This window comes from Ictalurus furcatus, chromosome 25 (genome assembly GCF_023375685.1).
Source record: "Ictalurus furcatus strain D&B chromosome 25, Billie_1.0, whole genome shotgun sequence".
Classification (NCBI taxonomy): domain Eukaryota; kingdom Metazoa; phylum Chordata; class Actinopteri; order Siluriformes; family Ictaluridae; genus Ictalurus; species Ictalurus furcatus.
In genome coordinates, this window is record NC_071279.1 from 18,370,078 (window position 1) to 18,382,577 (window position 12,500).

The 12,500-nt window shown below is 41.2% G+C and overlaps 1 protein-coding gene across 3 annotated transcripts in view; it reads left to right on the plus strand.

Moving 5' to 3' along the window:
* The window catches only part of ino80 (INO80 complex ATPase subunit), a 47,743-nt gene that overhangs the window by 7,724 nt on the left and 27,519 nt on the right, over positions 1 to 12,500 (plus strand). For all 3 annotated transcript variants that reach the window (XM_053613719.1, XM_053613720.1, XM_053613718.1), the window contains exons 9-22: positions 124 to 327; positions 1,531 to 1,729; positions 2,224 to 2,291; positions 3,486 to 3,713; positions 3,805 to 3,885; positions 5,674 to 5,769; positions 6,133 to 6,192; positions 6,317 to 6,459; positions 7,713 to 7,797; positions 7,931 to 8,048; positions 9,684 to 9,769; positions 9,856 to 10,023; positions 10,373 to 10,506; positions 10,614 to 10,681. In XM_053613719.1, the coding sequence (XP_053469694.1) occupies positions 124 to 327; positions 1,531 to 1,729; positions 2,224 to 2,291; positions 3,486 to 3,713; positions 3,805 to 3,885; positions 5,674 to 5,769; positions 6,133 to 6,192; positions 6,317 to 6,459; positions 7,713 to 7,797; positions 7,931 to 8,048; positions 9,684 to 9,769; positions 9,856 to 10,023; positions 10,373 to 10,506; positions 10,614 to 10,681 (1,738 nt within the window). The remainder of the gene's footprint in view (positions 1 to 123; positions 328 to 1,530; positions 1,730 to 2,223; positions 2,292 to 3,485; positions 3,714 to 3,804; positions 3,886 to 5,673; positions 5,770 to 6,132; positions 6,193 to 6,316; positions 6,460 to 7,712; positions 7,798 to 7,930; positions 8,049 to 9,683; positions 9,770 to 9,855; positions 10,024 to 10,372; positions 10,507 to 10,613; positions 10,682 to 12,500) is intronic.

Genomic DNA, 12,500 nt, shown 5'->3' on the forward strand with positions numbered 1-12,500 from the left:
TTATACTGTTTGTTTGCAAAAAATTATTTGCACGAAAACATGGAGTTTAGATTTTTAAAGATTATTCTTAATGTTGTTAGAATTTGTGTGTGTGTGTGTGTGTGTGTGTGTGTGTGTCTCCAGCTGGCCCACCAGTGCATGCGTGAGGTGCGTCGAGCAGCGATCCAGGCTCAGAAGAACTGTAAGGAGACGCTGCCTCGAGCTCGACGTCTCACGAAGGAGATGCTGCTGTACTGGAAAAAGTACGAGAAGGTGGAGAAAGAACATCGCAAGCGCGCTGAGAAAGAGGCTCTAGAGCAGCGCAAACTGGACGAGGAGATGAGAGAGGTGCACACACACACACACACACACACACAACGTTAACTCGGGGTGAACTCCGACTTCCTCAAACTCAACACGGCTTTCGTTTTCAGTATCTTCAGACCTGGCCGTTAGGATCCATGTGCTGTTTAGTTGGTGTTTAGTTTCATGTCGGTCTTTTTGTTGTAAATATTAGTTTTGATTAAACAAGTAGAAGAAATCAATCACGATAGATCAATAAAAATACCCATCGAACCTTTAAAATATTCTGAAAGGAGAAAAATATCTTTTAAATCCGAGTTTTTAACGATAAACCTGAACGAGTGTAAATAAATACTGAAGATACACATCAAAACATTTTGAATAAATTAGGGGGGAAAAGGGAAACTTAAAACAGAATAAATCATAGAAATAATGTGAAAGAACCAAATTATTATCATCGTTATTATTATTGCATAATCTAACAATTATAAAAGTTAAAAATAACCGTGAATGAATTTGATAATAATAATAACAATTATTACTATTATTTTTATTTTAGTTTGAAAGAAGAAATACTTATTTTACTTTTATGTATATTTGTTTATTTATTATTATTATTATTATAAAACAGGAAATGGGTTATTTTGAATGTTTTTATTTGAATCTTTTTATTATTTGTAAAGATAGAGATTTAAAAAAAACGAAGCAGAAGAAATAATAAAACAGAAGTGAAAGAAAACCCAGAAGAGGAAGAGGTCAAAGTTGATTTGGAGGGAAAAAAAAACAAGTTGTTATTAGATACAGATGTGAAAGAATAAAAATTCAACAGAATTTATTTTTTATACTTCGAGAGAAAAAATGACTTATTTTACTTTTACTTATATTACTTATTATTATTATTATTATTATTATTATTATTATAAAACAATATGAAATGTATTATTTTGAATATTTAAATAAGTTTAAAGGGAAAAAACCAGTAGATATACAAAATATAGTTTGAAAGAAACAAATGAAAAAAGTATTATTAATTATTATTATTATTATTATTATTGTTATTATTACTCTGTTATGACGGAAATAAGGCATTGGACATGTTTACATGCTGCTTGAATCTCCTTAATGTTTTTTTTGTGTATTTGTTTGTGTGTGTAAAGTTGAAACATTTGTAAATAAATGAAAGAGGGGTTTATTATTTAAGCTCCTCCTCCTCTTCCTCCTCCTCCTCCTCCTCCTGTGTGCCTTCAGGCCAAGCGGCAGCAGAGGAAGCTGAACTTCCTGATCACGCAGACGGAGCTGTACGCTCACTTCATGGGCGGGAAGCACAAAGGCTCGGGCGGAGACAGCGCTCAGGACGAGATCCTCAGGAAGCTGGACGAGAGCGCCGCCCAGAGGCAGATCAGCATCGGCGGGGGGGTGATGGTCAACGTGGGCCACGAAGAGTACGGTACGGTCCCGCAGCCTAACTCGTCCAGCAGCACCCCGATCTGCTTATCGTGTCCCGACGAGACGATCAACACGGCGGAGTGTTTACTCTGCAGTGTAAAAATATTGGCACCCTTTATCGCACAGAGTCTGTACGGAGACATCTATAACATAATTAACATGCGTTTAAAACTATTTTCTCTCTTATCGCTCAAAGACGGTAATGATTTCTGAAGATTTATCAGTTTAAACACATTTATAAGGGTAAGAATTTGTTTTTTGAGGGGTGCCAATAATTTTTTGTCCTATATGCCTTTAAGTGGGAATCAATTTGATTTATTTGAAGAATTATTTGTCTGATTAAAGATAGTTTCCCTGATTGTTTGAGAGGAGAGTTTGACTCGTGTTCGCTGGGTTCTGCCCTGTGTAAAGCATTTGGTTTATTTTGCTTGCGTCTTCAGTGGGTGAATCTCTCTCTCTCTCTCTCTCTCTCTCCCTCTCTCCCCCTCTCTCCAGACAGTGAATACTACAAATCTCAGGCCCTGAGGAACGCCAAAGAAGCCTACCAGATCCACCAGGCCAGAGTGAGCTAACACATTCCTATATAGCTTTTTACACTTCGTTTATTATGAACACTTTCAGCTTGAGGAAGGTGGATTCGGTCCATCGCTCCGTCTGCCTCCATCATCATCATCATCATCATCATCACCACAAGAATAAGAGTAAACTAAAGCTGAAGAAATCGTTAAAATAGAGTTTGAAAGAAGAAAAAATTTAAACCGCAGAGTAAAAATCTTAAAGCAGGGGAAATTCTAAAACTAGGGCTTGAAAAAAAAAATCTAATAAAACAGGGGGAAAAAATTAGAAAAAATTAGAGAGAAGAAATTTGAAGCTGGAAAAAAGTAGATGTAAAAAATAAAAAGGAAGAAACCCAGAGTGAGGAAAAAAAGCAGAAAAAAAAATACTTTGTGAAAAAAAATTGAAATTGTAAAACTAGATTTTGAAAGAAGAAAATGAAAACAATTAAACATTTAACATTTAATTAAAAATAAAAAAAATAAAAAGTAGATTTTGGTGGGGAAAAAGTGAAAGACAAAAATGTAAGCAGAAGAAATCATAGATTAGAGTAGATTGTGGGAAAAAACTTTAAACATGAAAAAAATCTTGAAAAATGAATTTAAGATAGAGTTTGAACATAGAAAACTCTATGGGGGAAACTGGGGGAAAAAAAAGAAATGTAGATTTAAAAAATGAAACAGAAGAAATAATAAAATACAGAAGTGAAAGAACGACAAGAAGAGGAAGACATCAAAGCCGATTTGGGGGGAAAAACAAGAAATGTTCAAATACAGAAGTGAAAGAAAAAATTAAACAGAAAAATGTAAAAAAAAAATCGAGTTTGAAAGAAGAAAATAAAAACTGAAAAAAAATTAAGCAGATTTGGGGGAAAAAACAACAACCGAAGAAATCATAAACGAATATATCTTAAAAATAGTTTAAAAATAAAACATTAAAAATGGTCATTAGGAAGTTCTAGGAATTAGTGGGAAAAAGGAAGAAACTAATGGCGTGTTAGAGGACGTGATCGAGTGATAGACGTGTGTTTCCATGGTTACGTCTAAACCTGTTCATACAGGAGAGAAGAAGTTGGACTGCGGCTCATGGAGCGAGTCTCTGTGTGGAGTTATTGTGCCACGATTTCAGTCATTTTGCTCCTTAAACATCCACAACGTGCGTGTGTGTGCGTGTGCGTGTGTGTGTGTGTGTGTGTTACACAGACGAAGCAGTTTGATGAGGAAACGAAGGACAGCCGCTGCGCCTCCCTACACGTAGCGGGTGGGTGTGGCTCCGGCTCCGGCTCCAGCTCCGGGTTCGGGGAGAGCTACAGCCTGTCTAATCCCTCCATCCAGGCCGGAGAGGACATCCCCCAACCCACCATCTTCAACGGCAAGCTCAAAGCCTACCAGCTCAAGGGCATGAACTGGCTCGCTAACCTTTACGAACAGGTCAGTGCTGGGAAGAACACTGGGGGTGTGTGTGTGTATGCTGTATCAGTCTCTAACCCTCTGTGTGTGTGTGTGTGTCTGTCTGTCTCAGGGCATCAATGGTATCCTGGCAGATGAGATGGGCCTGGGTAAGACAGTCCAGAGCATCGCCCTGCTGGCCCACCTGGCTGAGGTGAGCACTTTCCACAGGAACCTGAGAAACGAGGGCCGGTCGCCAGGGCAACGGGAGCAACCACGAGCACTTTATTCCTCTCGTCTAGCAACGTTTAATCAGATCAGACCACAGCTTATGTTCGTTAAAGCCTCTTAGAGAAGTCCTACTCTCTCGCTCTCTCTCTCAAACACACACACACACACACACACACACACACGCAATAATTAAATACTGTTATTAGTTCATTAGTTAATAGCTGCATTAGTTCAGTACTAATATATACGATTTACGAGTGCTCAAATGTTTACGACTCCGAAATGAGCTGTTATAGTGTTGAGACTTTTTCGTTTTTGTTTGTTTTTTTAAACCTTTACCGAACACAATTCAAGGGAAATCATAGGGCATTGCTTTTTATTTTCCCACACCTGGAAAATCACAAGAAATCCATTCGGATTCATGGATTGGTGTTGTTTTTTTTTGTTTTTTTGTTTTTTTTCCCCTGACCCCAACATTTATTTATTTTTTATCACGGTTTATCATGGCTATTTTTTATTTGAAACAATCATAGCCATTAAGCAACATTATAAGAATACGAATAAACAACAAAACAAAATGAATCATAAACATATAAATAGAAAATATCGATGTATAAAAATGAAACACACACAAAAATTGTTTGATAGAAAAAAAAAAGTAGAGTTGGAAGGAAGAAATGTAAACAGATTAAATCATCTTAAGTGAATTATCTCTCAGGAACAGAAATGTTTAAGATTCCTGAATTAGCCTTGAAGACATCTAGGATTTATTTGTTTGTTTGTTTGTTTGTTTTAAAGAACTTATGAAGGAAACCCCCCCCCCCCCTTTTTTGTTTGAAAAACGAGTAGATGTTCTGTTGTTTATACGGGAACAGGTAACGGTTGAGTAGATGAGAATCGTGCGTGTCTGCCATCTGCCGATGAGGGTTATTGATAAAAGGAAAAAAAAACAAAACCCTGAATCCTGCTTCTCGGTGAGAGTCTTTACTGACGTTCAGAGTCGTTTTAGCACAAAGTCTTAAAAGTAAAAGAGAAAAAAAATCTAAAATGGAGTTTGAAAGAACGAATGGATTCGACCGGGATAGACTTGTGTCAGATTATTGCACAACATTGGAATAAATTTAAAATAGGAGCAGGAAATATGAACACTATGGTGATGTTAAACACGTGTGTGTGTGTGTGTGTGTGTGTGTGTGTGTGTGTGTGTGTGGAGAGACCAGTCTCAGATTAGGCAACTAAGCACAACTCGAAATGTTAAATTTGCATATGTAAATATTATGTAAATATAACCGCCATTAGTTTGAACTAGCGGTAAGAAAAGAAAAGCAATCGTAACAAGTCAAGTAGATAGAAGCTAATTAAGATCATCTTAATTATGTAAATTAATTTAAGCCACGCCCCCTCGGAATGTCCCTCATCCTTTATTGGTAGCGGTTCTGTAAACGAGAGTGTGCTGCGTATTCTGTTGGTAATACTGGGATTCGGTGGCGTGATTCTTTAGGCGTGAGACCGAAAGGGTTGATAAACTCTCATCCTCATGGATGAATCATCGGATCAAAACCTTTCCAGTTTTCTGTACACGTTTATGCTTAAAGCTTAGGGTCAGGAGGAATTCCCCAGCTGCACGCTTCATCCTTGCGGCCTTTCAGTCGTGAGAGGAAGTGGAGTTTGATGTGACGGGCCTGTTCCTTGGGTGCATAGGAAACGTTCCTGTTAGCTCCTTCCTGTTTTCATCTCTCTCTCTCTCTCTATCGCTGTATGTGTGTTGCAGAGAGACAACATTTGGGGTCCCTTCTTGATCATCTCTCCGGCCTCCACGCTCAACAACTGGCACCAGGAGTTCACCCGCTTCGTGCCCAAATTCAAGGTGAGCATCGCAGCTGCACAGGAAGTCACATGGAAACCCTTAAATAGCTCGCTGCGCTTTTCCTCTTTTCATAAACCCGCTGAACCTCAGCTGTTTACAGGTCCGATAACAGTTAAACTGTTAAAAGTCGCCTCGCCCTATTTGTTTGTTTGTTTGTTTGTTTGTTTGTTTGTTTTGCACTCTGAATGAAAAACATGACGCATCCATACTTCCAAATAAACATCCGTAGTACCTGTTCGTGACTGCAGGGGGCAGTGGTGTCATATTATCGACGCTGGACGTTTAGTTTGAGAAAGAGAAAGAGCGCAGTGCGTTTAATATAAATAAACCGTAATAAACGATGTGTCTGCGTCTGTCACACAGGTGTTGCCGTACTGGGGGAACCCTCACGACCGGAAAGTGATCAGGAAGTTTTGGAGCCAGGTGAGTTATAGGCGTCTCAAAAAAAAAAGAAAGAAAAGAACCCCACCCAACGTTATTTATTTATTTATTTGTTTGTTTGTTTTTGGCAAACCGTCAAATAAACAATGTTGCGGTCTGTACGTAGAAAACGCTGTACACACAGAACGCGCCTTTCCACGTGGTGATCACCAGTTACCAGCTGGTGGTGCAGGACGTGAAGTATTTCCAGCGGGTCAAGTGGCAGTACATGGTTCTGGACGAGGCGCAGGCCCTGAAGAGCAGCACCAGGTAAACCAATCCAACCAATCTACAGAAGATATTTACATGTTTCCCAGAAGACAGTTTACGCCGATTGTCCGTCCTGTTCGAAAGTTTACACCCCCCTGGTGCTTAATGTATCGCGTTGCCTTCTTGAGCATCAGTGAATGTTCGCACCTTTTGTCTGTAATCATTTTTTTTTTATTCCAATTTTTTATAAAAAGGATCACGATATACATGATGCCTCAGAAAAAAGCATATCGTGCCGTAATTTATGACGTCACGATATAAATTGTAGGCAGGGCTTCCGGAGATGTCGGTTAATATCGGAGTGTTCAAAACACGTACGCGAATGTCAATCGACCCGGATTACTATGACGATTGGCTCGTAAGGCGTTCATAACCTGTAGCAGTGACGCTACTCCACTGTTAAAAATGTTTCCGTAAACGCCGGGACTGACGCAGCAGATTTTCACCAACGCCGCTTAACTCCTCTGTGATTTTGCAGAGAATGTGAGGTTATTGTTAGCTATTGGCTAGCTTTTTTTTTTCTTCTTCTTCAGATGCTCGCCAAACAACGGTAAAAAAAAATTTAAAGAGAGAGACCATGGTCTTGTCTTCCGCTTGCTCACGTTCTCACGTCCTTTCCCATTCGGTGAACTGCCGGAGTAAATGTTCTGCTTATCATGTGCCTCCTGTATCGCCATAGCAACGGATCAAAATTTGTACACGCTCCGGCTAAACCGTAGAAGTCGGCACGTGTGGATATCGAAATCATTTCCAAAAAAAATAAAAAAAAGTAGTCATTTATTTGCTTTGTGTCAGAATTGTTTTCTTTCCATTTCATATGTACAACGCTGAACTGAACTAAGCTGCGATCCCCCCCCCCCATCCCCCCTCCGAATAAACAGTCGTGTTAAACGAACTGTAGTCGGTCCGCAGTGGTTGTGGCGGTATGTCTTTCCTTAAAGAGAGTACGAGGATGGATTTTGGGATGTTGCCTTTCCTCCTCACATGGCGTGTATTAACACCGTCTCCGTGTCCAAACACGGCGTGTGAGATCGCGCCCGGCTCGGCCTGACAGCACATGCACCAGCAGCTTCTGTTGTGGTGAAAGATGGACGATTACCACGCCGAGCGTCTCCGAGCCAAGCTTCAGCACGCTTTCAAGTCCGTCTCCGTGCGTCTGATCCCCTCCGTGTTGAGTTCTCTCTCAGAGCCGTGTTGACAGGTCGCGTTAGAGTTTTCTGTTTGATGATGATGATGATGTTTCTGCTCTGCAGCGTGCGCTGGAAGATCCTGCTTCAGTTCCAGTGCCGAAACCGACTGCTGCTCACAGGAACACCCATCCAGAACACCATGGCCGAGGTGAGACTGAGTGTGTGTGTGTGTGTGTGTGTGTGTGTGTGTGTGTGAGAGAGAGAGAGAGAGAGAGAATGAATTGGGGGGAGGAGGAGGAGAGGCAGTTTATAAATCTGACTCTTTGTTTTCGTCTCCTCAGTTGTGGGCTCTGCTGCACTTCATCATGCCGACTCTGTTCGACTCCCACGAGGAGTTCAACGAGTGGTTCTCCAAAGACATAGAAAGCCACGCCGAGAACAAATCCGCCATCGATGAGAGTGAGTCCTCCAGTTCTTACACCTCTACCGAACTCCACCTTCATGTCTCACGGACGCATAGATCATTCTCGTTGTTCCTGTAGTAAATAGAAACCGGTGATGTGACGATGCTTTAACACACAGAAGTACAAAGTACACAGAAACGTGTGTACACATTTACCCTCCTCACACAAGAGCACCACAACTCTCTTGTTAACTGCTAGAATCACCAAACACTTGCACACTGGAACGTGATTGGCTGTTATATTATTTTAGGATGCACTTACACATAACTTCAATAATAATAATAATAATAATTGATCCATTCTCTGTCATTCATTTTATCGGGACTCGTTTAAGACCGATTCATTTTACCCTGATGCATTTTAGTCCGATTCATTTTCTAGGGATCCGGTATAACAGCAAAAGACATTTGAATATTGGAAGATGATAGGCTTTTATATTTTATGATGCCATATCAACACATCTGTAATCGTCATACTGAGACATTTCTCTCTGATTTTCATTTCACACTAATTCAGTTCAGTCTAATTTATTTTGCCGTGATTCATTTGATTGTGATTCATTTCAATCTGATTCGTTTAACTCGTTCATTTAAATCTGTTTCCTGTTATTTTATTAATTTCACGCGGATTTGTTTATTTTACTGACACTTTTTACTCTGCTCGATTTCACTCTGATTCATTTAAATCTCGTTCCTTTTTTATTTAACTCATTTTACACTGATTCGTTGTACTTTTATTCTTTTAACTCTAATTATTTTCACTCTGATTCTTTTTACTTTGATTCGTCTCAGTCCGATTAACGTTATTCAGACTCGTTTAAATCCGATTCATTTTATACGGATCCGGTATAATAACAAAAGGCATTTTGTTTAACATGAATATTGGAACATGATCGGCTTTTTATATTTTACGATCTATAGTCTTCGTACTGATTCATTTCTCTGTCATTTCATTTTACTCTGATTCAGTTCAGTCTAATTCATTTTACTCTTTATTTTCTTTTAACTGATTCTCTTAACTTTTATTATTTGATCAAATTCTCATTTCACTTGTTTTTATTCGATTCATTTCACTATGATTCTTTTTACTCTGATGCCTATTTCTATTTGATTCATTTCACTCTCACTCATTTTTCACTCTCCGATTCATTTTTCTCTGATTCATTTCATTCTGATTCCTGTTTTTATTCGATTCACTTCACTCTCCGATTCATTTTTCTCTGATTCATTTCATTCTGATTCCTGTTTTTATTCGATTCATTTCACTCTCCGATTCATTTTTCTCTGATGCGTTTCCCTTTGATTCGTGTTGGTCGGATCCAGTCTATTCAGATTCATTTAAGTCCCTGGTGCGTTTGAATCATTTTATATGACTCCGGTATAATAACGGAATTCTTTTGGACCATGATGGCCTGTTATATTGCATGATGCAGTAACACATCTATGATCTTCATACTGATTCATTTATGACCAGTTCAATAACTTTAATTCATTTAGTTCGGTATGATTCATTTTACTGTGATTCATTTATCTCTGATGCATTTCACTTTGAAAACTAAACTATGCCACTGTTGGGTTTGTGTGTGTGTGTGTGTGTGTGTGTGTGTGTGTGTGATGATGTTGAACATCAGACCAGCTCTCCAGACTGCACATGATCCTGAAGCCTTTCATGCTGCGCAGGATAAAGAAGGACGTAGAAAACGAGCTCTCGGACAAGGTACACCTGCACGCGTGTTATAGCTGCGATAAACACACACACGCACAGAAGTATATATTTGTGTCTCACCTCACCGTCTTCTCCAGATCGAGATCTTGACGTCGTGCCAGCTGACGAGCAGACAGAGGCTCCTGTACCAGGCTCTGAAGAACAAGATCTCCATCGAGGACCTGCTGCAGTCGTCCATGGGCACGGCGCAGCAAGCTCACAGCACCACCAGCAGCCTCATGAACCTCGTCATGCAGTTCCGAAAGGTCCGCTTGTGCACCTGTTCCGTAGTGAAATCAGTGCGTGGTGTTTACACGAGCGTTTAGGTCAACTGACTATTGGGGTGTTCACATGACCCCGATCTCAAAGGGGTCAAAAACGACATCGAGAGACAAAATGGCGGAGAAGATTCTCCGTGATTGCGTTTCAGTGCAACACGACTGCGAGAAAGTTGTGGAAGTGAAATGCGGTGTAGCGGTGAAGAGACCCAGCGATAATGCAGCGACAGTTTCGTAATGAATGTTAGAAGGTGTCTAGAAAGGCTTACACCCTGATGTGTGTGTGTGTGTGTGTGTGTGTGTGTGTGTGTGTGTGTGTGTGTGTGTGTGTGTATAGGTGTGTAATCACCCAGACCTGTTTGAGAGACAGGAGACGCGCTCGCCGTTCCACATGTCCCTAAAACCCTTTATCATGTCCAAGCTCCTGTTCCGCCACGGCCTCCTTCATACCTGCGCCCCTGCAAGGAGTAGGTGAGTTCCATCACCTTACTGAGGCCTCTGAGAGACTCTCACACACTGTGGATATTTAACCCGTCTCTCTGATCTGTCTCTCTCTGATGTGTCTCTCTGATTTACAGACTGCTGCAGGTTTTATTCTCACCGTTCTCCCCTCACCACATCCACCACTCTTTATTTCACACCACAAGTGAGTCCCTCTCTCTCTCTCTCTCTCTCTCTCTCTCTTTCTCTCCCTGTCTCTCTCTCTCTCTCTCTCTTTCTCTCCCTGTCTCTCTCTCTCTTTCTCTCTCTCTCTCTCTCTCTTTCTCTCTCTCTCTCTTTCTCTCTCTCATTCTTTCTCTCTCTTCTCTCTCTCTCTCTCTCTCTCCCTCTCTCTCTCTCTCTCTCTCTCTTTTTCTCCCTGTCTCTCTCTCTCTTTCTCTCTCTCTCGCTTTCTCTCTCTCTCTCTCTCCGTCTCGCTCTCTTTCTCTCTCTCTCTCCCTGTCTCTCTCTTTCTCTTTCTCTCTCTCTCTCTTTCTCTCCCTGTCTCTCTCTTTCTCTCCCTCTCTCTCTCTCTCTCTCTCTCTCTCTTTCTCTCCCTGTCTCTCTCTCTCTCTCTCTTTCTCTCCCTGTCTCTCTCTTTCTCTCTCTCTCTCCCTGTCTCTCTCTCTCTTTCTCTCTCTCTCTCTCCCTGTCTCGCTCTCTTTCTCTCTTTCTCTCCCTGTCTCTCTCTTTCTCTTTCTCTCTCTCTCTCTCTCTTTCTCTCTCTCTCTCCCTGTCTCTCTCTCTCTCTCTCTCTCTCTCTCTCCCCCTCCCTGTCTCTCTCTCTCTCTCTCTCTCTCTCTCCCTGTCTCTCTCTCTTTCTCTCTTTCTCTCCCTGTCTCTCTCTTTCTCTTTCTCTCTCTCTCTCTTTCTCTCCCTGTCTCTCTCTCTTTCTCTCCCTGTCTCTCTCTCTCTCTCTCTTTCTCTCTCTCTCTCCCTGTCTCTCTCTCTCTCTCTCTCTCTCTCCCTCTCTCTCTCTCTCTCTCTCTCTCTCTCTCTCTCTCTCCCTGTCTCTCTCTCTCTCTCTCTCTCTCTAAGTCAAAATCAAAAGGTTGTTTGATTGGCATGACCGATATTAAAATATTAACATATGTATTGCTAAAGCTTGGGTACAGACACATCTCTCTCTCTTTCTCTCTCTCTTTCTCTGTCTCTCTTGCACACTATCTTTCTATAACACTCTCTGTCTCTCTGTATCTTGCACACTGTCTCTCTCTCTCACTCTCACTCCCACTCTCTCTCGCTCTCAAATCAAGTCAAAGTCTAGAGGTTGCTTTATAAACATGACAGATACTAACGTTTGTACTGCCGAAGCTTGGGTACAGACTTTGGGAGCAAATCAGGAAATAACTACAGAAATAAATGAGTAGAGACGAATGTACTATTCATTCGACGATCCGGTCTAACAGACACACTGCTCATGAGGCTCATAGAACCTGAGGGGAAGAAGAAAAATACCCCTACATACATATACGTGAGGGATAACCCACATACGGCCAGGTGTGCGTTACACCGTTTTAGTCGGTGACGTGGAGGTAAAGAAGCAGCGACTCGAAGCGGAGTGTATTAAAACGGTGTAACACACACCTAGCCGTGGATTATGGATCCCGCCGATACCGCGGTCACGTGACGGCACTGACGAGTTAAAGCTGTCGTCCGTGTCTGCGGCGCAGAATTCGACTGAAAGGATGAGAATAAGGGATAATTTTGGGTTCGTTATTTTATACACGGGTCGTTAGATCCAGAATCCCACACGCTCGAAATCACACACAGATAAAGTAGGGCCGTAAGAGTACACTTATTTGAATGAATTATAATATAGTCATTAGAGAGAGAGGATGAGTAACTGTGTGTGTGTGTGTGTGTGTGTGTGTGAGAATTACTTGCGTCTGTGCACTAATAATGAAGCTGTGGGTGTTACTATGGTTACAGTTGTTTATAGGCAGCCCAGTAATTTAGAGTGGTGATTAAACTGACCGGAAATT